The 26,887-nt window shown below is 38.3% G+C and overlaps 1 protein-coding gene across 2 annotated transcripts; it reads left to right on the top strand.

Moving 5' to 3' along the window:
* The first annotated feature begins 1,523 nt into the window (after positions 1 to 1,523).
* LOC127443020 (SURP and G-patch domain-containing protein 1-like) lies at positions 1,524 to 24,552 on the top strand. 2 transcript variants are annotated; one of them, XM_051701499.1, is made up of 14 exons: positions 1,524 to 1,641; positions 2,190 to 2,331; positions 4,439 to 4,569; positions 6,581 to 6,826; positions 7,306 to 7,429; positions 11,140 to 11,228; positions 11,687 to 11,798; positions 13,631 to 13,866; positions 14,036 to 14,142; positions 16,549 to 16,726; positions 18,000 to 18,106; positions 21,612 to 21,757; positions 23,602 to 23,731; positions 24,116 to 24,552. In XM_051701499.1, exons 1-14 carry the CDS (start codon positions 1,575 to 1,577, stop codon positions 24,140 to 24,142), a joined length of 1,842 nt encoding a protein of 613 aa, XP_051557459.1. In that variant the 5' UTR covers positions 1,524 to 1,574; the 3' UTR covers positions 24,143 to 24,552. The 2 variants fall into 2 exon arrangements, with proteins under 2 accessions (XP_051557459.1, XP_051557458.1); XM_051701498.1 differs by having other exon boundaries at positions 11,675 to 11,798.
* The last annotated feature ends 2,335 nt before the right edge of the window (positions 24,553 to 26,887 follow it).

Below are 26,887 nucleotides of genomic sequence, written 5' to 3'. Positions count from 1 at the left end.
AGTGTATAGTTTATAGTGTGTAGTGTGGAGTGTATAGTTTATAGTGTATAGTGTATAGTTTATAGTGTGTAGTGTGGAGTGTATAGTTTATAGTGTATAGTTTATAGTGTATAGTTTATAGTGTGTAGTGTATAGTGTATAGTTTATAGTGTATAGTGTGTAGTGTGTAGTTTATAGTGTATAGTGTATAGTTTATAGTGTGTAGTGTGGAGTGTATAGTTTATAGTGTATAGTTTATAGTGTATAGTTTATAGTGTGTAGTGTGGAGTGTATAGTTTATAGTGTATAGTTTATAGTGTGTAGTGTGGAGTGTATAGTTTATAGTGTATAGTTTATAGTGTGTAGTGTGGAGTGTATAGTTTATAGTGTATAGTTTATAGTGTGTAGTGTGTAGTTTATAGTGTATAGTTTATAGTGTGTAGTGTGGAGTGTATAGTTTATAGTGTATAGTTTATAGTGTATAGTGTGTAGTGTGTAGTTTATAGTGTGTAGTGTGTAATGTGTAGTGTATATTGTATAGTGTATAGTTTATAGTGTATAGTGTGTAGTGTGTAGTTTATAGTGTATAGTGTATAGTTTATAGTGTGTAGTGTGGAGTGTATAGTTTATAGTGTATAGTTTATAGTGTATAGTTTATAGTGTGTAGTGTGGAGTGTATAGTTTATATTGTATAGTGTATAGTTTATAGTGTATAGTTTATAGTGAGTAGTGTATAGTTTATAGTGTGTAGTGTGTAGTGTATAGTTTATAGTGTATAGTGTGTAGTGTGTAATGTGTAGTGTATATTGTATAGTGTATAGTTTATAGTGTATAGTGTGTAGTGTGTAGTTTATAGTGTATAGTGTATAGTTTATAGTGTGTAGTGTGGAGTGTATAGTTTATAGTGTATAGTTTATAGTGTATAGTGTGTAGTGTGTAGTTTATAGTGTGTAGTGTATAGTTTATAGTGTGTAGTGTGGAGTGTATAGTTTATATTGTATAGTGTATAGTTTATAGTGTGTAGTGTGGAGTGTATAGTTTATAGTGTATAGTTTATAGTGTATAGTTTATAGTGTGTAGTGTGGAGTGTATAGTTTATAGTGTGTAGTGTGTAGTGTGTAGTTTATAGTGTATAGTTTATAGTGTGTAGTGTGGAGTGTATAGTTTATAGTGTATAGTTTATAGTGTATAGTGTGTAGTGTGTAGTTTATAGTGTGTAGTGTGTAATGTGTAGTGTATATTGTATAGTGTATAGTTTATAGTGTATAGTGTGTAGTGTGTAGTTTATAGTGTATAGTGTATAGTTTATAGTGTGTAGTGTGGAGTGTATAGTTTATAGTGTATAGTTTATAGTGTATAGTTTATAGTGTGTAGTGTGGAGTGTATAGTTTATATTGTATAGTGTGTAGTTTATAGTGTATAGTGTGTAGTGTGTAGTGTGTAGTTTAAAGTGTATAGTTTATAGTGTGTAGTGTATAGTGTGTAGTGTGTAACGTGTAGTGTGTATTTTGTAGTGTATAGTGTATCGTGTGTCGTTTGGGAGGTGTCCGATAGGTGGCGGTATAATCACTACAGTCTTTATTCTCCACCGGCTGATGAAACACTACAGAAGAAGAAGAAGCAGCTTCACAATTTTAATCGTGATGGAGTTTAATGATGCAGGTAAAACTCAGTAAATATGACAATATATTCACATATACTGTATTCTCTGATATATGTTGATGTGTTTTTGTTTTCTCAAGTCGTGCGTGAGTTATTTACATTTATTTGTGAAGATAATGTTTGTTGTGCTAACCGGTTAGCAGCCTCAGTGCTAAACTGCACAAATCATCATTATAAACAATGTTTAACACTTTTATTAACAGATTTATGACTATATTTAGAAACATACGAGTGTTAAACTGTCACAGAAAGATATATTTGCTCATTACTGTATTTCATGCTGTTTAATCCAAACACAGTCTGTATTTGTTTACTTCTAAAATTAAAGTCTCGGTTTAATATTCTGTCATATAAATAAATATGATGAAAAATCTCACAGAAATATGTCCAAAATCAAAAGAAAAACAGAAATTATATTTTGCTTGAAGAACATGAATTCTTTTTAGGACCATCAGGATTATTATTATTTTTATTTGTTTGGAATATTATAATCATCTTCTATTGAATTTGAAATATAAGCTGATATAAATATGAGGTGTGTGTTTCAGGTCGTGGTGGCTGGAAGTCTCATCAGCAGAGTAAACTGACAGTGATCATGAAACAGGAAGAGCTGATCGCTCAGAAGAAGAGAGAGATTGAAGCCAAACTGAAAGAACAGAAACTGAACCAGAAACAGAGCGAACCCTGCAGGTACACACACACACATTTGAAGACACACATGTACGAATACACACATGTACGAACACACACACGCATGTACGAACACACACATTTGAAGACACATGTTCGAACACACACATTTGAAGACACATGTTCGAACACACACATTTGAAGACACATGTTCGAACACACACATTTGAAGACACATGTACGAACACACACATTTGAAGACACATGTACGAACACACACATTTGAAGACACACATGTACAAACACACACACATTTGAAGACACACATGTACGAACACACACATTTGAAGACACACATGTACGAACACACACACACACATTTGAAGACACATGTACAAACACACACACATTTGAAGACACACATGTACAAACACACACACATTTGAAGACACACATGTACAAACACACACACATTTGAAGACACATGTACGAACACACACACGCATGTACGAACACACACACACACACACACACATTTGAAGACACACACACATTTGAAGACACACATGTACGAACACACACACATTTGAAGACACACGTACGAACACACACACATGTACGAACACACTCACACATTTGAAGACACACATGTACGAACACACACACACATTTGAAGACACGTACGAACACACACACACATTTGAAGACACATGTACGAACACACACATTTGAAGACACACATGTACGAACACACATTTGAAGACACACATGTACAAACACACACACATTTGAAGACACATGTACGAACACACACGCATGTACGAACACACACACACACATTTGAAGACACACACACGCACATTTGAAGACACACATGTACGAACACACACACATTTGAAGACGCACATGTACAAACACACACACACATTTGAAGACACACATGTACGAACACACTCACACATTTGAAGACACACATGTATGAACACACACACACATTTGAAGACACGTACGAACACACACACACATTTGAAGACACACATTTATGAATACACACACACATTTGAAGACACACATGTATGAACACACACACACACATTTGAAGACACACATGTACGAAAACACACATTTGAAAACACACTCACACATATGAACACACACATGTATGAACACACACACACACATTTGAAGACACACGTACGAACACACACACATTTGAAGACGTACGAACACACACACACATTTGAAGACACATGTACGAACACACACACACATTTGAAGACACATGTACGAACACACACACACATTTGAAGACACACATGTACGAACACACACACACATTTGAAGACACACATGTACGAACACACACACACATTTGATGACACACGTACGAACACACACACACATTTGAAGACACATGTACGAACACACACACACATTTGAAGACACATGTACGAACACACACACACATTTGAAGACACATGTACGAACACACACACACATTTGAAGACACACATGTACGAACACACACACACATTTGAAGACACACATGTACGAACACACACACACATTTGATGACACGTACGAACACACACACATTTGAAGACGTACGAACACACACACACATTTGAAGACACATGTACGAACACACACACACATTTGAAGACACACATTTATGAATACACACACACATTTGAAGACACACATGTATGAACACACATTTGAAGACACACATTTGAAAACACACTCACACATATGAACACACACACACACATTTGAAGACACATGTACGAACACACACACACACATTTGAAGACACATGTACGAACACACACACACATTTGAAGACACACATGTACGAACACACACACACATTTGAAGACACACGTACGAACACACACACACATTTGAAGACACACGTACGAACACACACATTTGAAGACACGTACAAACACACACATTTGAAGACACACGTACAAACACACACACACATTTGAAGACACACGTACAAACGAAGACACACGTACAAACACACACACATTTGAAGACACACATTTGAAGACACACATGTACGAACACACACATTTGAAGACACACATGTACAAATACACACATGTACACACACACGTGAACACATGCATGAATCTGTGTGTGTGTGTGTTTCTCTCAGCTCTTCACCCCCACAGGCATCTTCATCTTCGTCATCTTCTTTATTATCATCATCTAATAAGTTTGTGAATGACGGCAGTTTCCTGCAGCAGTTTCTGCTGATGCAGCGAGAGAAGAGCGGCACAGACGCAGGTGACACGCGCAAACATACATGTGTTAATGAACTAGACAAACAAACTGTGACATCACTTATACGTCACTTAATCTATAGGGGTCAATGACATGTCCAGAACTATTACATTATTAAAAATTATGTCAAAATTGCAATTTACACCAAACAATGACTTGAATGCATTTCTTTTATGATGAACAGGTTATACATTTCTGAGTTCAAAGTTATTTTGATATTTTTGGGGGGCTTAAAGTAAAAAAAGTCTAAGTGGTGTAAAGCCCAGTATACTTCGGTTTTGACGAGAACGCTCAGCGTCTGTATACAGTCGAACGTGAGCCCGTCAAAGTATAATAATAATAAACTTTTATATAGCGCCTTTAAAAGCTGCTTTACAATTGAAAACAAAATGCACAAATATAAAATATACACAATATTATATCTATAAGCAGACATAATAAACCACAATGTACAAATATACAAAATACATCCACACACAGAAAGGTCAAGAAAAAGCCCTTCTAAAGAAACATTTGAAAGAGCCTGAAGTTAAATATTTTGAAATCTGTCGTATTTTTAAAAATATTTTTTTTTTTAATTCTTGTTGTGCTCTGATATCTGTCTTGGCTAGTATTTTTTCTGATGCAATTGCAACTTTAATGCAGCATTTTTCATGTTAATGTCTTGTTACGTCCTTAAGATGAATCACTTATGTTGTATCATTCCTCATTTTGTAAGTCACTTTGGATAAAAGGGTCTGCTAAATGAATAAATGTAAATAAAAAAACAAAAAATATACAAAGTGATAAGTACCAGCAGACATTAATGCACCACTTAGTTATTGCACAATGTTATAATAAATAGATAAATATTGCACATTAAGGAATTACAAACAGTCCAGTAATCAAGTGTGATTTTGGTCTTATATAATTAATAGTGCTGTCAGTCGATTACATTTTTTAATCGCGATTAATCACATATATTTTTGTAGTTAATCGCGATTAATCATAGTTTTTAAAAGTGCTGAAAATTGACACTATACTTTTTTTTTTTCTTGTCAAAATGCATTTATTTCCATCTTAGGAAAGAAAACAAAACAATATGTAGCGATATAATGCTTTATTTTTTTATTTTTGGGGATTTTCTCCCCTTTTCTCCCCAATTTGGAATGCCGAATTCCCAATGCACTCTAAGTCCTCGTGGTGGCGTAGTGACTCGCCTCAATCCGCGTGGTGGAGGACAAATCTCAGTTGCCTCCGCGTCTGAGACCGTCAATCCGCGCATCTTATCACGTGACTTGTTGAGCGTGTTACCGCGGAGACGTAGCGCATGTGGAGGCTTCACGCTATTCTCCGCAGCATCCACACACAACTCACCACACGCCCCACCGAGAGCGAGAACCACATTATAGCGACCACGAGGAGGTTACCCCATGTGACTCTACCCTCCCTAGCAACCGGGCCAATTTGGTTGCTTAGGAGACCTGACTGGAGTCACTCAGCACACCCTGGATTCAAACTAGTCAGCGTCTTTATTTGCTGAGCTACCCAGGTCCCAATATAATGCTTTATTAACATTTTCCAAAAAAAGTCTTCCAAAAAAAATTACGTTTAAAAATAATCGTTTTTGAATTTAAGATTAAGTTGTGTACATCAGCGTGTATTCAAGGTGCAAGAAAAGTGACATGTCTTGACACGTGATTTAAACTAGTTTTCTAAAAGGACGACCTTATTTGACACATAATGGTCAATGTAATATTAATATAACAACAAACGTCATCACTTGATCACTTTTTCAACAATTAATAGCTCGATGTGCCTTACAAACAAGTGCAAACTAGTTCAAATAAGTGAGTGCTAAAGTACAGTCAGCCAATCATCATCTGTTTTAAAGTACTTTATTAGCATGATTGTTTTACATACAGTATTGCTAAAGCATTTAACACAGTACAAACATGATATAAACTGGACTCTGGTTTGTTTTGAGGATCACTATGGTTAACATTTGGCTGTGTGTTGATGTCACTTCCTCAAGGATCTAAAAGTGAGTCCCCTGGCCCCGCCCCCTCCGCTCAGAGCCTGTCAGTGGCCGCAACACCCGCGCAGAAAAAGAGCATCCTGATTGGCAAACGGCCGGGGTTGGGCATCGGCAGCATGATCAGTCAGTTTAAAAACTACTCGCAGTCCAAGAAGACGCCGCTCGCCGCCGCTCGCCCCAGTGTGTTCTGCTCACCCGACGATGAAGACGAGGAGGATGATGCAAACTATCTGGAGGTCAAAGGTATCAATTCCATAACAGATCTCTAATCTGAAGATCATTAGTCGACTGACCCACAGCTGTTTAGTTTAACATGACATCATTGACTCACCCTCATGCTGTTCCAAACCCATATGACTTACTTTCTTCTGTAGAACACAAAAAGAGTTCATGCTGCTCTTTTCCATATAGTGACTCCAGCTGTCAAGCTCCTTAAAGGACAAAAGCAAGTGTCCTAAGAGTAGTTCATACTCATGCACTGTATTTCTTTATAACCCTTTTCTTTTAGTTCTTTTTGGAGTTTGACAGTTCCTGGTCATGCTATACTTTCATTGTATGGAAAAGAGCAGCGTTCCACAGAAGAGATGAAGTCATACAGGGTGAGGAGTGCAGTGCAGATGTGACTCAGATGTTTGCTAGATGTCTGTTCATGACGTGTCCTCTCAGTGCGCTGTAGTCAGTGTTGCGTTCTGCCGTATGGACTTCTCATAGCCTGCTTAAAGTTTCCCCCCCAGAGGATGAAGATCTGTGCCTCATCATCGACAAGATGGCCTCGTTCGTAGCTGAAGGAGGTGCTGAGCTGGAGAAGAAAGCCATGGAGGACTACAAAGACAATCCCATGTTCTCGTAAGTTTTTCAGTTTTGAGATCAGAAGAGTCATCTCTGACTAACTGTATGATGCAATTAAAGTGAATGGTGACTGAGAGTTATAATCGAGCTACAGTCTGCATCAGTCTGTCCAAGACTGTGTACACTCTACTAAAGCCTAGTGTGCACTACATGACTCAAGCTCATCTCCTTAGATGTTTTGAGTCGGCGACTGGTCTGAGACGAGAAGTCTCACATCTCACGATGAACGGTCTTGTTGTGTGCGCACTCCTGCGACAGGCCGAGATGAGTCCCAGACGCTACGACAGATTTCAAAACTGCTTGATATGTAGACATGTTGTCATCATGTGTGTGCACTGTCCCGATGAGTTAGAGACCGACAATGAAATATAGAGAGAGCGCAAGAGGAGGGCAAGGGATTAGGAAGCAGAATTAGAATATAATCAAATTAAACTTCACCCACATTACCCTATCCTCTGTCTTTATTATTTTCAACTGTTTTTCTTAAATGTTTCCTTTTGCAAAAAACTAAATGGGTGCGAGCCGTTCTTTCATGTTTGTTGAAAGAGGAGAGCAAGATTTGGGTAGCAGGAGACAAAAATAATAAATAAAATAAAATCTCACCCACATCTCCCTACACGGTGTCTTTATTATTTTTTCCTTTGCAAATGGTGCCAATAAGCGCAAAATGTGCGAGAGCCGTTCTTTCATGTTTTTTTGACATGTATCAAGATTAGACTGCGCAAATTTGTGAATAAATTTCATTATCTTAATTTTAAGATGCATTTTTGGTGATTCGTTTGAAACGAGACGACATTAAACGCAGCTGTGCCGGTTTTTCACCTGTTATGTGCGGATTTAAAGGGAAACAAGCGTACGATCTGAAAATAAAAAGTGAATGCATGAACATGTACAATAGGGACACAGATATGAGCAGCACACACATTTAAAGCTCAGTTACAGGGGTCTGGGTATCTCAGTGAGTATTGAAGCTGACTATCACACCTGGAGTCGTGAGTTTGAATCCAGGGTGTGCTGAGTGACTCCAGCCAGGTCTCCTAAGCAACCAAATTGGCCTGGTTGCTAGGGAGTGTAGAGTCACATGGGGTAACCTCCTCGTGGTCATGATTAGTGGTTCTCGCTCTCAATGGGGCGTGTGGTAAGTTGTGTGTGGATCGTGGAGAGTAGCATGAGCCTCCACATGCTGTGAGTCTCCACGGTGTCATGCACAACGAGTCACGTGATAAGATGCACGGATTGACGGTCTCAGAAGCGGAGGCAACTGAGAGTCATCCTCCGCCACCCGGATTGAGGCGAGTCACTACGCCACCACGAGGACTTAGAGCGCATTGGGAATTGGGCATTCCAGATTGGGGAGAAAGCTCAGTTACAGGTACTGCACTAAAATAACTAATAAATAATTCTGCTCTAAACGTCACGTTTGCGAATAATTAAGAGAAACTGTGCGCTGGTTTTTTCTCGTCTTTTAATTTTTGACGTTTTATTATCATTCAGTAACACACAGATGTAATGATTGATGTATGTCCTCATGAAATCAGAGACTTCTCAAATCTGAACACAAGTGGTCAAAAGAGACGAGCAGATGTAATGGTGATGTCTCACTTTTACATTTGTGATCGGATCACCCAAAACTCATCTTAATATCAGAGTACACATGGTCTCATGCGGGGACGAATGGTCGTGTAGTTGATACTCTACAGTCCTGAAATGTTCACATCAGCATGACAAAAAACAGTCGACTGTGAGTCATTACATTACTTTTTTGTCTCTCACTGGAACTGCACACACACATATACACATACACACAATCACACACATACACACAATAATTTACATTTATGCATTTGGCAGACACTTTTATCCAAAGTGACTTACAGCACACTTATTACAGGGACAATCCCCCCAGAGCAACCTGAGTTAAGTGTCTTGCTCAAGGACACAATGGTGGTGACTGTGGGGACTGAACCAGCAACCTTCTGATTACCAGTTCTGTGCTTTCGCCCACTACAACGCAATCACACACGCAATCACACACATACATGCAATCACACACGCAATCACACACACATACACACAATCACAATCACACACAAACACGCAATCACACACGCAATCACACACATACACGCAATCACACACATACACGCAATCACAATCACACGCAATCGCACACGCACAATCACACGCAATCACACACACACACGCAATCACACACAAGCAATCACACACAATCACACATACACACAATCACACACGCACAATCACACACGCAATCTCACACACATATACACCCAATCACACACATACACCCAATCACACACACATACACCCAATCACACACACACATACACACAATCACACACAAACACACACACACACACACACATTCCTGTACAAAACAGACATGACCGATGTAACAAACATAAATAAACTAACTCAAAGGTGCTACTGTGTAAAGGGGGTGTGGCCAGAGCAAAAGTTCATGCACACATTAGTGTAAATAGAGCTTGAAAGAGGAAATGTACCACATTTGACCAGCTTACATCAAACTCACACATCAACATTCAACAGTTCATGAGAGTAAATAGAATAGATTTAGCATAAAAACATAGTAAAGAAGTATTAATGTTGTATACTTGAGCTGTACGGTTGTTTTATGATGTTTAGTTGAAAAAGAATATGTTGCTTTCATAATTTAAGACCACCAAGTTATATTGAGCAGTTATGAGTAACAGGGAATTCATTCAAATTACTAGTAATTCTCACATTAGGTGCTAATATAAATTGTATATAATGTTATATTTAGATCAAATTTCACAGAAATGTTGATTAAAAAGATGTCTTCACATGTATCACACTGGTTCTGATGTAATTCATGTCTGTTTTGAACTATCAAAGAATTTCTACATTTTATTATTTCTAAAAAAATGATTTATTAACTTTTATATTTGTCATTTAACATGCCAAAAATATCAATCTTTTTAAAATTGTGAACAGTTCAGAACCTATTAATGACTTACAATATAGTTTTAGAAGAAAACCATGGAGTTATGAATGATTTATAAGCTTGAGTTCCACCGGGTCAGAAGGTGTATGCAGATTCTGATCGCAGTAGGAGGGTTAAACTAAGGCGAGGTGGAAAACATGAAGTATTGGTGTGCCTCCAGGAACAGGGTTGGGAAACAGTGGTCGAGTGCATGTTTACATAGAAACACAATTGAGAAAACAGCGCAGATGGATGGAATAACACATTCAGTGTGAACGGCCCCTAGAACTTGCTCGTTAGCCACAGTGGCGTCCGATTTGTGAGAGAATCGATCTTTTGCATCAACAATCAGTCAAAATAAGCAAATCAGCCTGAATCAAAATGATTGTTAACAATCTGTATGCAGTCATCAGAAGTGCCGGGAAAGGTCATGAAGAGGTCACCTGTTTTTAGAGCATGTGCACAACACTGAGGCCAGTCATGCTGTGTTTAGCGTATAAACATGCTGGAGAAAGCCGAGCTACAATCGCTTTATCTAGTCCTGTTAGTCTAGACTGATTAAAGTGATTAAATGCGGTTCATCTCCGAGTTTGTCATCTTGAAGAACAATACGGCAAGCGTACAGTTTATGGAGTGGATTTAAACAGTTGAAACTGATGTTTGTTGAACGGTCAGTGGTGCTCTGATTCTCTGTAAAACACACTGATTGTCTCTTGTGTAGATTCTTGTTTGAGAGGGGCGGTAAAGAGTTTCTGTACTACAGGAAGAGAGTGGCAGAAATCAGGAAACAGACTTCAGCACAATCTGATGGTAAGAACTCATATTATTCAAACAGATACTCACAAAACCGCTCATATTTCACCCCACAATCAAAAGAAATACACAAAAAAAGATATTTTGCATATAGAACATAATTTAAGATTTGGCATTGTGACTTTATTAAACACATTTTGCATCTCAAATCACATTTACATATAGAAGTCTTAAAGGCACAGTAGCAAAAACAGCCGGTTTAATTGTTAAGGTCAGTTTCATTCCTTCATTAATAGAGAAGGTTTTCCCTCTATTACAGTTATAATCAATTATAAGACCGTCCACATTGAACTCTATCAGCAGAAGCTTAATTATTCAAATCTAATTAAATGAAACCGATGCATGATGGTCTGTTGCCAGGCCAATATTCCTGTGGTGTCTGTGTGTGGCTGCAGTTCACTCACTTGTTTAGTATGAGTGCCGCTTCTGATAGACTCTTAAAGTCTCCTCCTCAGTGGACGAGAACACCAGGAAGGTGGCAGAGAAACTGGCGCGCTTCGTAGCAGACGGCGGCACAGAGGTGGAGATCATGGCAGCTGAACACAACCGGGACAATCCTGCCTTCAGGTGACAAACACTGACGGATATGTGAGGTTTAGTGAGGCGTGCTCATACAGGACTGAACGCAACTCTTCAAAATATTTGTAGAAGTATTGGACACACTGACTCTTTATTTTGACTGTTTTCCACATGAAAGGACACAAAAGGCAGTATGTGAATAATATAGTGAATGAAAGATGTGTTTAACATCAGTTTGTGTACATTCTGTTCATCACTGCACCTTCATTATACAGTACAACTCATTCATTTAAACAATAATACTACACTAATAATAAAGAAACATTTATTTATGGGCACAATTTAGATTAGTCTACAAAACAAATTTCAATCATAAGCCAGAAGCTTTTAAGATCATTAGTACATAAATTCAGTGTGTTCAAACTTTTGACTCGTGTATATATATATATATATACTGTATATACACACAGATGAGCCAAAACATTATGAGCACTCACAGGTGAAGTGAATAACGTTGATCGTATCCTAACAAGGCCACATGTCAAGGTCTGGGTAGATTAGATGGTAAGTGAACAATCAGTTCTCGTAGTCGTAGAGTTAATTATATTCTGTATATACACTGCTGCTCAAAAGTTTGAAATGTTTCTCATGATCTTACAAATCTTTTGATCTGAAGGTGTTTGAAATTAGTTTTGTTGACAAAAATATAATTGGGCCTACATATTAATTTATTTCATTACAAAACATTCATACATTTCTGCAAATTCTAGGCAAAGGGTGGCTTCTTTGAAGATGCTAAAATATAACATAGTTCTGATTTTTTTTTTGTCACAACATAATTCCCATAGTTCCATTTCTGTTATTCCATAGTTGTGATGACTTCACTATTATTCTAAAATGGAATAAAATATAATTTCCTCACCCTCATGCCATCCCAGATGTGTATGACTTTCTTTCATCTGCAGAACGCAAATTAAGATTTTTACAAGAATATTTCAGCTCTGTAGGTCCATACAATGCAAGTGAATGGTGACTATAGCTCCAAAATGCACAAAAAAGCAGCATAAAAGTAATCCAGTGGTTTAATCCATGTCTTTAGAAGTGATATGATAGATGTGGGTGAGAAACAGATCAATATTTAAATCTTTTTTACTATAAATCTCCACTTTCATTTTCAGATGTGAAAGTGAAAGTAAACAAGCACCATATGTGGCTTTTAAATGTAAAAGTGAAAGTGGAGATTTATAGTAAAAAAAAAAAAGGGATTGATCTGTTTCTCACCCACACCTATCATATTACTTCTGAAGACATGGATTAAACCACTGGAGCATTATGGATTACTTTTATACTACATTTATAGCTTCAAAGTTCTGGTCACCATTCACTTGCATTGTATGGACCTACAGAGCCGAAATATTCTTGTAAAAATCTTCATTTGTGTTCTGCAGAAGAAAGAAAGTCATACACATCTGGGATGGCATGAGGGTGAGTAAATGATGAGAGAATTTTCATTTTTGGGTGAACTATCCCTTTAAGAATAATCTATTTTTAGTGGGAGGTTTTTAAGTCACTGCTGTAAACACTCGACAATCCCTCATTTATCAGTAACTGATGGACAAAGAGATTCTTCATGCATATTTATTTATAAATCACACCATGGTTTATAACTGTTGATTGCACTACATTTAGAAAGCCATCAAATAGTTAGAAAATGTGACATTTAATTGTGTTAACTACAATCATGTGATTTATTTTAGAGGAATGTTCTTGGTTCAGTACAAGTTTAGCTTTATGTATGTGTAATTTGTGACATAATGTCCATTACCACAGAAAATAATTTTAATGAATAAATGATCACTTTTCTCCTCACATATGATCAGTTTCCTGTACGAGTATCAGAGTGCCGCTCATCGCTTCTATAAAGCCAAAGTGGACGAGTTCCGTCAGTGTAAATCGAGCAGTGAGTCTCAGACGCAGGAGGACACGCCCCCCACCACAGCCAAGAGGAAGAGGAAGAGTCGCTGGGGCGCTGAAGATGATAAAGTGGAGCTGCCGCCCCCTACAGTCACCAACCATCACATCACTGAACACGAGAACAACACACCTGCACTCACTGGTACTACAACACACGTGTGTTTTAGAAATATCATTTAACAGTTATAAATTCATGAAAACACTGGAAGACAGGATACAGCATACAATGCTAAAAATGACTGATTTATCATTTTCATCAATGTGTGTGTGTGTGTGTGTGTGTTTGTGTGTGTGTGTGTGTGTGTGTGTAGATCAGGAGCTGAGCAGTCTGGGATATAAGAAGGGGAAGCCGGTGGGTTTGGTGGGAGTGACCGAACTCTCAGACGAACAGAAGAAACAACTCAAAGAGCAACAGGAAGTATGAACACACAAACACAACTTTCTCACCAAAACATCTGGCACTTTCCTTGAGTAGAGTGCAAACGATGGTCTGAAACTCTTCAAAAGTCAAGATCTCAGACCGAATATTATATGAGCCATTTTATTTCACATTATTTTCTATGGGGTTTGCTATTTAACCTTGTTCCCAAAATCTTGAACATCAAAACACAGTTTAAAACCCTGATTTCTGTGGTTGTCATAAACATTAGAGCTGTGTAGTGATACAGATCTCTAGATTTGATTTGATTCTGATTCTTTTGTGTATGATGTCCATTGTGTTTAAATGAAAATAAATTCTCTCTTAGCTAATGCTGTAAATTATGCAGGGAACCTTCTAACTTGCTATTTGACAAACATATTAATTTGACTACGTCTACATTAATCCGGATTCATTTGAAAACGGCATTTTCATTTTCGAAACTCTCCCCGTCCACACTGAAACGTATGAAAGCTCTTAAATCCTCTTACTGCACATGTGAAAAATCCTCGTTGCATGCACAAGCTGAAACGCAATTGGCCTCGTATTCTGTCGCCGGACAGCAGTTCCGAGTAAACTTCCTGTCGCCTTTAAAGGAATACAATGTGAAGGTTGTACAAAGTAACGTTTATCTTTACCAATGCTGTCAAAGTGAATAACAGGCACAACAACATTGGACATCATCTTGATTGTTTTAGTTGCATGGATCACTTGACAAATACGTCATTGTTTTCAGATGTCTCCGTCTTCCCTGTCCACACTTCATCATGGAGACGCCATTTTCAAATGTATCCTCTTGGGAGAGCGTTTTCAAAAAGCTCAATTTTCACTGACAAAGTCTCCATGTCAGTGTGGACGGAAGGACTAAACATAGAGAAAAAGATGCGTTTTCAGACGAAAGCGCATGAGTGTGGACGTAGCCTAAAATATAAGGCTATAAGCCATTCGTTGGTTAATTTTCTCTGTTAAATTTTAAACACTGACTCTGTCACTATTAAAATTCCTCTGTTTGTTTTGAGCAACACGTCTGGACCAGACACAACAACACTGACTCAACCAATGGCGTGAGTTGAGGGGGACTGTCTGTTTAAAACTAAAAGAACATTATTTATCATGGGATTTTAATAGAGGTGGACCGATAACTAAGGTGGTGAAAAAGGCCGATAACCGATTAAAACAACAAATAAAAAGTCGTTTTCCCTTACTATGATGGGTACAGAAATAGAGGCTACAAGGCTAAAATTCTAGATACAGTTAATTTTTCAACTAAAATCCCAATAATGACCAGAATGAAGATTCTAATACAAAACGTTTCACTATAAACAAGCCCGAAACACACCAGGACTCTTATTTTGAAATGACGAACACTTGGGTCCGGTACAATGCAGTATTTACCAAATTAAGCCGTTTATAGCCTATACATTCACCAGATTAAGGTTTTTGTATATATATTTCACACTATGAGGTTTAATGAGAAATAAGGTTTATTATTATTATTCACAAGATATGAAGTTGGAGACAGTGTATTTGCTGACGGGGCACATTTCCATATAGTCTGATTTTTATTTATTTTGCATTCCCTCACTTCAATATAGAACCTCTTTATAATCTAATCAATCTATGCATTGAAGTGAAGATAAAATTAAGTAATTATATTCTCAGTGATAAAAGGTTTAGATACAGCAAATTCCTTCGAGGTGTCAGGTTTTATTTCACCTCTAGAGGCCGCTGTTGTACTGTAGAACCAAGCCATTCTAACTCACAGAGGAAAGAGGATCTGCATAGATTTTTTAGATAACCGATAGTTCCAAAAAGCAACTATTGGCATCGATTAATCGGTAAAACCGATATATCAGTCTACTTCTAGATTTTAAGAATAAATATTGGGATTGTTCAAATGAAGATCACATTATAAGGGGGCCTGGGTAGCTCATCAAGGAAAGACGCTGACTATCACACCTGGAGTCGTGAGTTTGAATCTGGGTGTGCTGAGTGACTCCAGCCAGGTCTCCTAAGTAACCAAATTGGCCCGGTTGCTAGGGAGGGTAGAGTCACATGGGGTAACATCCTCGTGGCCGCTATAATGTGGTTCTCACTCTCGGTGGGGCGTGTGGTGAGTTGTGCGTGGATGCGTTGGAGAATAGCGTGAAGCTTCCACACGTGCTATGTCTCCGTGGTAACGCGCTCAACAAGTCACGTGATAAGATGCACAGATTGACAGTCTCAGACGCGGAGGCAACTGAGATTCGTCCTCCACCAACCAGACTGAGGCGAGTCACTACGCCACCACGAGGACTTAGAGCGCATTGGGAATTGGGCATTCCAAATTGGGGAGAAAAATGTATATTTTTACCCAGCCCTAATCAACATTAAACATCTAAATGAATTGTGTTTAATGTGTGTCAGATGCAGGAGATGTACGATATGATCATGAAGCACAAGCGAGCGATGCAGGACATGCAGCTGATGTGGGAGAAGGCCATCAAAAACCATCAGCATGAGTACGACAGCGATGAAGAGGTCGATCAAGAGGCCGGAACCTGGGAACATCGACTCCGACAGATGGAGATGGAGAAGACCAGAGGTCACCATACCACACATGACTTTATTACAGGGCTCAAATCGTACATCTGTTTTTATTTATTCCCTGAGGTCCAGTCGAGTTTTTCACAAAAAAACATTACAGAATAATAGTGTCTGTCCGAGAATATTCCTCCATATTTACACATCAGTGAGACCTAGTGAGTGTTCAGAAATGTGCCCATCCACTCACAGTAGGGATGTCATGATATATTGATTATTGATCGGCACGTTATTTTATCAGTATATTTTTGAAGCATCGATATATTAAAATGACCCGAATTGGTGTGCTCTCCAGTTCACTCAGTTGGCCTCTGTTTAACAGTCTGATGTAATAGTTTTGGGAGACCAAAAGTGGGCGATTATAATAGCATTTACTGAAGTCGGTCACGATCACACACACACACAAACACACAAAGGACGAGCTGAAGCGGCGCAGATGGCGGTATAAAAGGTTTTTGTCCTTCTTCAAGAATGAACAAAGTGAAGGTTAGTGAAACTGGTGTAACTGTGTGACGTTTATTATGCAATTTCTCTGTATGTAGCCATGAATAGGTCTTTCATTCAAGCTGTCAAACCACAAAAAGACATACTTGTTACTGAAAATACATTGTGTAGGCTCCATGAAAGATACTTATACACAATATATCATCCAGTTATACTAGAGTAAATCATCTTTGTCCTTTGATAATGATGTGGGTCGAATTTAATGGAAAACTGTGTGAGTTGAGCTCCATGATGCTGCAGAATGTTGCCGCTGAGCGTTAGTAAATAATAAATGTTTCTAATCCGACAGACGTGTCCGGTGTGCGACCCCATTAATTAACCCTGCCGCTCACAGTTTACCAAAGTTGTGTTGACAAAGTCTATTGTGCAACAAGCAGCCCTATTTACAGTATATCTGAAAAAATCGATATATTTTGATAATCATCGGGAAAATGTTCCGATTATCGGTGCATGAAAAAGGCAGTGAGGTATTCATCTGTATGATGAGTTCAGAACGAGTTGTGTTTGCAGTTTAGTGTCAGTAAATGCTCTTGTTGGACTGAGAGGGAAGTTTTGAGTGATGAAACTTACAGTTTTACATAGATTTCATGGTACAACAAATGATGTAAAGAGTTCCCCCAGTCATGAAAATCCTGCAAAGTCAGAGAATTATACAGCTGTGGATTCCAGACCTGGAAAAGTCACTAAAAATGAATAAAATCTTAAAGTCAAGTGGAAGTTTCTTCCTCTCTGTGAGTGCAGATATTAATGACGCGTGATGTTTCTCTCAGAGTGGGCGGAGCAGCTGACAGATATGGGCAAAGGGAAGCATTTTATTGGTGATTTCCTGCCACCTGATGAGTTGGAGAAGTTCATGGAGACGTTTAAAGCGCTGAAGGTGAGAATCATCGATCACACCTGATCACATCACATGACCACACACGTGTTTGACTCTTTAATGCTCCTTTATGTGTCATTGTACTTCAGGACCAAGTGAAGACTAAATAAAATGTAAAGAAGCCAGTCGTTTGACAGTATCAGTAGAACAGACTTCTGTCATCATAAGTGTTGTCACTGTTGTTTGAAAATGAACGTAATGGAAACATCTGCACAAAGGAGCCGAAAGAGAGATGGTTTCTGATTGGTTTATCATTGAGTTCACCGTTGAGTCTATAAACTGCAAACACTTTTCATCACAAGTTTTTATCATGTACCACGTGTGTCATTTATGAACATGTGACCAACAGAGTTTGAACAAAAGTCACACACAAATGACATAATCTTTTCATTGTAATGACTACAGTGATGACAACGGTATAAATGTTTGTGTGGATGTCCTGTGTTTGTAGTTTTTGTACATTTAATGCACTTAGTATCATTTTATATTTGATTACTTTTGTATTTGTTTTGTAATCAAAGTCTGAAGGTTCACTTGAACACATGGTGATGTTGGACATCTGAACAACTTCAAACATTCTTTAACTTCATTTGTATCTTAGTTTTTTTTTTTTAACTTCATTTAAAGGAGTGTGTTAATAGCTGTGCTATAGCGTAGAGGTCGACTGATGCTGATAATCAATTAATCCGATGATCGTTTTTTTTACTCTTTTGAGCACAGATACAGAGGCTACAAGAGTCCAAAATGAATAAAATCCCAAATGCAGTTTATTGTGCAACCACACTCCCTATAATAAACAGTAAAATGAAGATTTGGTGCATAAAATAAAAATAAACAAACCCAAATTACACCAGGGACTCTTATTTTGAAATGAGAGAGATGTGGCTCTGTTACAGTGCTCTATATTTAAGTATTTACAAAAGAAAGCTTGTATAGCCTATATATTCAACAGATGAACGGTTTTGTATGATTTTTATTGAGGAATAAGGGTTATTATTATTCACAAGATATGAAAGGGGTAGTTCACCCAAAAATGTAAATTCTGTTATTTACTCTCTCTCTCATGACTGACTTCTGCAGAACACAAATGAAGATTTTTACAAGAATATTTCAGCTCTGTATGTCCATACAATGCAAGTGAATGGTGACCAGAACTTTTTGGGTAACAGTCCCCTGAAGTTGAAGATACGATGTGCTGACGGGACATGTTTCCAAATAGTTGCATTTTAATTTGCATGCTTTCACTTCAATTTAGAACACGATTACTTCATCAAAATAACAGAATATGCATTGAGATAAAAATATGGATGATTGTTGTCAATGATGGAAGATTTAGATACAGCAAATCCCCACATGATTGTTTATTTCACCTCTAGATGCTGCTGTTATACTGTAGAATCCTCCAGCCACGGCCACAGAGGAGTAAATATATATGTCTACAGCTGTGGGAAAATAACAGACCACCGCAAAATGATCAGTTTCTCTGGATTTACTATTTATAGGTGTGTGTTTGAGTAAAATGAACATGTTTGTTTTATTCTATAAAGTACTGACAACATTTCTCCCAATTTCCAAATAGAAATATTGTCATTTAGAGCATTTATTTGCAGAAAATGACAACTGGTCAAAATAACAAAAGATGCAGTGTTTTCAGACCTCCAATAATGCAAAGAAAACAAGTTCATATTCATTATTAAAATACACAATACTAATGTTTGAACTTAGAGTTCAGAAATCAATATTGGAGGAATAATCCTGATTTTCAATCACAGCTTTCATGTGTCTTGGCATGCTCTCTGCCAGTCTTTCACATTGCTGTTGGGTGACTTTATGCCACTCCTGGCACAAAAATTCAAGCAGCTCGGCTTTGTTTGATGCTTGTGTTCATCCATCTTCCTCTTGATCACATTCCAGAGGTTTTCAATGGGGTTCAGGTCTGGAGATTGGGCTGGTCATGACAGGGTCTTGATCCGGTTCTCCTCCATCCACACCTTGATTGAGCTGGCTGTGTGGCATGGAGCATTGTCCTGCTGGAAAAACCAATCCTCAGAGTTGGGGAACATTATCAGAGCAGAAGGATATCCTTGTACGTGGGTTGATTCATGAGTCCTTCACAAAGATGAATCTGCCCGATTCCACCCCCAGATCATCACCGATCCTCCACCTGGTCATCTAATGGTTAGACGGAGACCCGGAGAGGCCTTCAAGCCACAGTGTCTCACACCCACTGTGAAATTTGGTGGAGGATCGGTGATGATCTGGGGCTGGAATCGGGCAGATTCATCTTTGTGAAGGACTCATGAATCAACCCACGTACAAGGTTATCCTGGAATAACACTTGCTTCCTTCTGCTCTGATAATGTTCCCCAACTCTGAGGATTGGTTTTTCCAGCAGGACAATGCTCCATGCCACACAGCCAGCTCAATTAAGGTGTGGATGGAGGAGAACCGGATCAAGACCCTGTCATGCCCAGCCCAATCTCCAGACCTGAACCCCATTGAAAACCTCTGGAATGTGATCAAGAGGAAGATGGATGGCCACAAGCCATCAAACAAAGCCGAGCTGCTTGAATTTTTGTGCCAGGAGTGGCATAAAGTCACCCAACAGCAATGTGAAAGACTGGTAGAGGGCATGCCAAGACACATGAAAGCTGTGATTGAAAATCAGGATTATTCCTCCAATATTGATTTCTGAACTCTAAGTTCAAACATTAGTATTGTGTTGTTTATAAATGAATATGAACTTGTTTTCTTTGCATTATTCGAGGTCTGAAAACACTGCATCTTTTGTTATTTTGACCAGTTGTCATTTTCTGCAAATAAATGCTCCAAATGACAATATTTCTATTTGGAAATTGGGAGAAATGTTGTCAGTACTTTATAGAATAAAACAAACATGTTCATTTTACTCAAACACACATCTATAATTAGTAAATCCAGAGAAACTGATCATTTTGTAGTGGTCAGTGTATATATAGACAGATTATTGCAAATAACCGATTGTTCCAAAATGCAACTATCGGCACCGATTAATCGGTAAAACTGATATATTTTTATTATTGTCTTAATCATGTTGTCTTAGCCTCGGGATACATATCCTGAGGTTACCAGAACCTGCCAGATCCAGCTCTGGTCCTGCATGATTTTCTATTATTTATTTTAAGGCACAATTTACAATCATGTCTTTTTTCTGTGAAACGATTTGTGTTGTGAAAAGTGCTATACACATAAAAATGATGACTTGATATATCAGTCTACCTCTGCTATAGAAAATAATGCATTTTTTCTAGTATTGGTATCAACTACTGGAATTGCGGTATTGTGACCACACTGATCATGCTCTAGATGATTGTGTAGGTCTGTGATGGGCATAGAGATCATTCATGTCAGAGATCAGATATTTTGTCAGATGTGATAGATTCATGTTTAATTGATGTCATGTATGTTTTCACTGACTGTGTGTTGTGCAGTTGTAATAATGTTTACACTCGTGTGTGTTGTGCAGGAGGGCAGAGATCCCGACTACTCGGAGTATAAAGAGTTCAAGCTGACGGTGGAGAACATCGGCTTTCAGATGCTCATGAAGATGGGCTGGAAGGAGGGTGACGGTCTCGGCTCAGAGGCACAGGGCATCAAGAACCCTGTGAATAGGTGAACACACACCTCAACGCATCACACATACACATCATATATATCAAACACTGCCTAAAACTGATGGGCCAGAAACATAGTCCACACAAGTATGCAAACCTAGACGTAAGGGATGAGCGATATACAGTTAGAAATGTGTCAACTGGTGTGATTTTTCGAGTATTGTTTCTATCACAGTTATGCAAAATGCTGTCACATGGTAGAACTTGCACGTTCAGTGTTATAGTTAATATTCAGAATGATGCTGAGGAAGAGCTTGTTGAACTAAAGCTCCATTACTGACCCTGTGCTTATTTACTGTTGCTGACGCCGTCTGCTTTCCTACCTACGTCTGTTCTGCTGTGAACATGTAGAGAGATTTAAATATATATTCTGCATCTCCAGGACATGCTGAGTGACTCCAGTCAGGTCTCCTAAGCAACCAAATTGGCCCGGTTGCTAGGGAGGGTAAAGTCACATGGGGTAACCTCCTCGTGGTCACGATTAGTGGTTCTCGCTCTCAATGGGGCGTGTGGTAAGTTGTGCGTGGATCGTGGAGAGTAGCATGAGCCTCCACATGCTGTGAGTCTCCGCGGTGTCATGCACAACGAGTCACGTGATAAGATGCACGGATTGACGGTCTCAGAAGCGGAGGCAACTGAGACTTGTTCTCCGCCACCCGGATTGAGGTGAGTAACCGCGCCACCATGAGGACCTACTAAGTAGTGGGAATTGGGCATTCCAAATTGGGAGAAAAGGGGATAAAAATAAAATAAAAATGAGCCCCCACATGCGGTGTATATATGCGTGTTGTGTGTGTAGTTGATGACAAAGAGCGCAGCACCCATTCACTGTAAAGCGTGCAGCACATGCAAACTATTTATTTTTTTTTTCTCCCAATCTGGAATGCCCAATTCCCAATGCACTCTTAAGTCCTTGTGGTGGTGTAGTGACTCGCCTCAGTCCGGGTGGCGGAGGACAAATCCCAGTTGCCACTGCGTCAGAGACCGTCAATCCACGCATCTTATCACGTGGCTTGTCGAGCGCATTGCCACGGATACGTAGCGCGTGTGGAGGCTTCACACTATTCTCCGCGGCATCCACGCACAACTCACCACACGCCCCACCGAGAGCGAGAACCACATTATAGCGACCACGAGGAGGTTACCCCATGTGACCCTACCCTCCCTAGCAACTGGGCCAATTTGGTTGCTTAGGAGACCTGGCTGGAGTCACTCAGCACACCCTGGATTCAAACTTAAAAATTAAATTAATTAAAATTAAATTAATTAATTAAACTCATGACTGCAGGTGTGATAGTCAGCGTCTTTACTCGCTGAGATACCCAGACCCCCATAAAATTATTTTTAAAAGTTCATTATAATAATTAAAAGCTTTTATAGACTGTGGAGATGAAGGGATGTCACATGTTTTTGTTTATACAAACAGATTGCTGTTGCAGCTTTTTACACTAAATTACACTTGGCAAACCTCCAGATTTGTGACGTATGCTCCAGTTCCGGTCCACTTGGCAGCGAAGGGTCCATCTGTTGAACCCTATGGAAATGCCCATTTCGAAGGGCCCTTCAAAGCAACTATTTATGAGCCCTTCGGTTTGGAATGACCCATCAACATGGGGGCCAAAATCATTCCCACTTCAAAGTGCCCTTCATAGGCAGATTTATCCCGTTTGGAACGCAGGGAGTATTTGACCTGAAAGAGAAAACTGACCATAGAAGAAGACCGTTTACACTAATGTCCACTCACATAGCGCCTCTTGTGGCAACACTGAGAATGCAGCATGTTTATGTTTAGTGCTATAAATCTGACACAAGTGTAATCACATAGTCTTGTGTGTGTTTTAGAGGCTCTACAGCAGTGGACGGTGCAGGGTTCGGTGTGGACAGACCAGCTGAACTGAACAAGAGTGATGATGAATACGATGCGTTCCGTAAGAGAATGATGCTGGCGTATCGATTCAGACCAAACCCTCTGGTGAGTCCGTTCAACACTGACAGATCAGTGATTTACTACAAATCAGACAGAAACTACACAAGCACAACCTGTAGCTCCACGATGCTTTCACGCTCTGATTGATTTGATTGGTCTGAACCCGAGTTGAATTTAATATCAGCTCATATCAACAGTGAACCGTACCAGAGTTCACATGAATCACAGAGAATCACCTTTTCAAGCGGACTCTGGTGTGATTCACTGGTGCATAAGCCAGTTCATAAAACAGCTTTCACACCAAACAAACGAACTGAACTCGGATCCAAACCAGCATCTGGAGTGTGAAACACCCTGAATCTCATATGCAATAATAGAGATGCTTTAATACTGTGTGTGTAACTCTCTCTCTCTTGTGTTTCTAAACAGAATAATCCCAGAAGGCCGTACTACTGATCACAGCACTATTTGATCTCAACTCTTTTCTTGTAACAGACAGATTTATGTGCTTTTTCCCCAGAAATCTTTCTTTTTTCCTGCGTGAAAAGTTTTGAAATGAGGCCGTAGCAGCTGTCACAGACCCCTAAAGTAACGATGTTGATTTACTTATATTAGGTTATTTCTAAAGCTTCCAATATAGCTGTGTAATATAATATTAAACCCAATGCAAGTTCCTGGATTTTATGTGTTTTATGGGGTAATGAGCCACAGATAAGACAAATGAACCCTCTCATGACTCCTTTTAAGTGCACAAACTGTCTCGTGAGTTTTAGACCTGTTACGATTTATGTCATATGGTCGAATCTGCCTTCAACACACTTGTCATTCACTCACTGGTGATCTATTAAATGTCTGTGATCCTCAAACTCTCTGTGTGTGTTTGCTTGATTTGTTTAAACCTCTTAGTGAGCAATATACCATTAACTCTTGCATCGACATACAGTTGCTTTGTTTTGCTAATGTGCAGGAATATAAACTACAGGATATGACATAGTTTGAGTTTTCAAAAGTTGCTCTTAATGTGAAATTACTGCAGAGGTTTTGCCATCATAAGTGGTCAAATAGACAGTTTTCATTTACAGGGAGATGGGTAAATTAATATAAAATTAAGATTATTAAATTAAAATGAAAGGTGTTTTAAAGTGATGAAATATATGCATGCATTGCATATCTTGACTGGTAGAGAACACAAACTGACACTGCTTTGGATAAAAGCATATGCCAGATAACAAAAATAATATCCGTAATTCTCTGTGATCTTATTATATAATTTATATTAGCCTCGTATAAATATGCACACGCAACAAGGAAGCTTTAATACTCAAGACACAAAATAAAGTACAGAAGAGTTGCTGTGTGCAGGTACAGTATAAGTATGTACAGATAGTATAAATGTACATATTGCAAACATTATAACTAGAAAATTGATCTGTAAGAGATTTTGTGAGTGAATAAATAAAGGCCTCAGTCACCATTTACTTTCATTTATTGCATCCCTATGGCAAGCCAATTTAGCTTTTAACGCTCCTGGTGTTCCTCACTGTAATTGCATTTTTATTAGTAATATTTCAATCAGAGAGCTCTTCAATATATTTTCTACTAGAAGGAATTCCAATATCAGAACTCTTTTCACTATAACAAGTAAAAACTACAGATCTACAAAGGTTATTTTTTACTAGTAAGAATGTACTTGCAGAGCTCTGTGATTAAACATCTTTAATGTGATATTTTTACTAGTGGAAATTCAATTAGTGGGCTCTCTATCTGGAATTCTTACAAGTAGAAATGCAATTATGTTGAGTAATGCTGGGAACATTAAAAATTAATTTGGCCTTCCATACGTCCCAGTTTCATTGTATGGAGAAAAAAGATGCAATGAAAGTGAATAGTGACTGAAGAAATGAAGTTATATGTTCATGTAGCTCAACCAGTAGAGCATGGCACTAGTAATGCCAGGGTCATGGGTTCTTAGTTTACATAAACTAAGAAAAAACAATGTACACATTGAATGACCTCTGGTGCATTTTTGGGCCGCCCACAATCTTTCACAAAGTCAAATTTAAAAGCTCACCATTCATACATACTGTGGACTAATTGCACAAAATTGGTCTAATTTTTTCAGAAATCCCCCCAAATAAAAAAAAAAAATTGATTCCAATTATTCATAAATAATATTGTATGTGTTTATAATCTTATGATAAACAGAAAGTAAAAAAACAAAACTTTTTTCCTAACTTTGTAAACATGTAAATCTGGTTCTGTTCACTCTACCTCACTTTGAAAGTCTCATTTTATTCCACTAGATGGCAGCAACACTAGAAAATATATTTTCTTCCTCTATCACATTCCATCATAATATACAGATCTGAAATGTAGGTGGCGCTCTAACACATTTTAATCCTCACAGATGTGCTCGTCCATAGACATTCAGTCTAATTTTCAGTTCAAGCACCATCCTCATTATTTCATTGAATATCTCGGCCTCTGAGTGGACTAGAAGCTCAATCTAAGTCTCATTAGAAAGCTGAGATCCTCCCCTTTGTGATGATATATAACATTTTATCATCAATAGTCGAAAACATATTTTCTGATGATTTGTTTAGCATGCTTTTCCTGCTGGATGGCATATTTTGTTCTGGACATCTAAGATATAATATTGGATTATTCACACAAGCAATCTCACAGACAAGTAAACAATGGCTCATGTTTTAGAGAACTGCCTAAAGTAAAAGCAGATATAAAGTTATTGGCTATTCAAGTTTTACAGCAGCAGTTATCAGAGCATAAAAGAGATGTTTGTATTTGATGACTTACAGAAATCATATTTCACCGTATGATTCTTTTGAAAATCTTTTGAACTGTGATATTAGTGCAACAATAAACTATACAGTCACATTTCTGAGAATGAGAGCATTCATTTGATATATGACTTATCCATTTAGATGCTATGTGAAAGACTTTATGTGAAAGAATGTTTTGAGGCTATATTTTGTTATTTTAAGCAACAAATGCAGAAGTGTTGGTTATTTCTGAAAAGACCAGATTCTGAGCTTTCAAATGATACCTCATATGTCTGACTTACGTATCCACCGTTTTCCTGAGCATAATGATTCTAATTGTCTGTTTTGTGTTTCTGGTCTCGAGACAATGTAAAAACTACCGTAACGAGCGATTCAGACAGAGAACATCCACCATTTAAGT

Source organism: Myxocyprinus asiaticus, chromosome 6 (genome assembly GCF_019703515.2).
Source record: "Myxocyprinus asiaticus isolate MX2 ecotype Aquarium Trade chromosome 6, UBuf_Myxa_2, whole genome shotgun sequence".
In the NCBI taxonomy this organism is placed as follows: domain Eukaryota; kingdom Metazoa; phylum Chordata; class Actinopteri; order Cypriniformes; family Catostomidae; genus Myxocyprinus; species Myxocyprinus asiaticus.
This window is presented reverse-complemented; position numbering and strand designations above follow the sequence as displayed.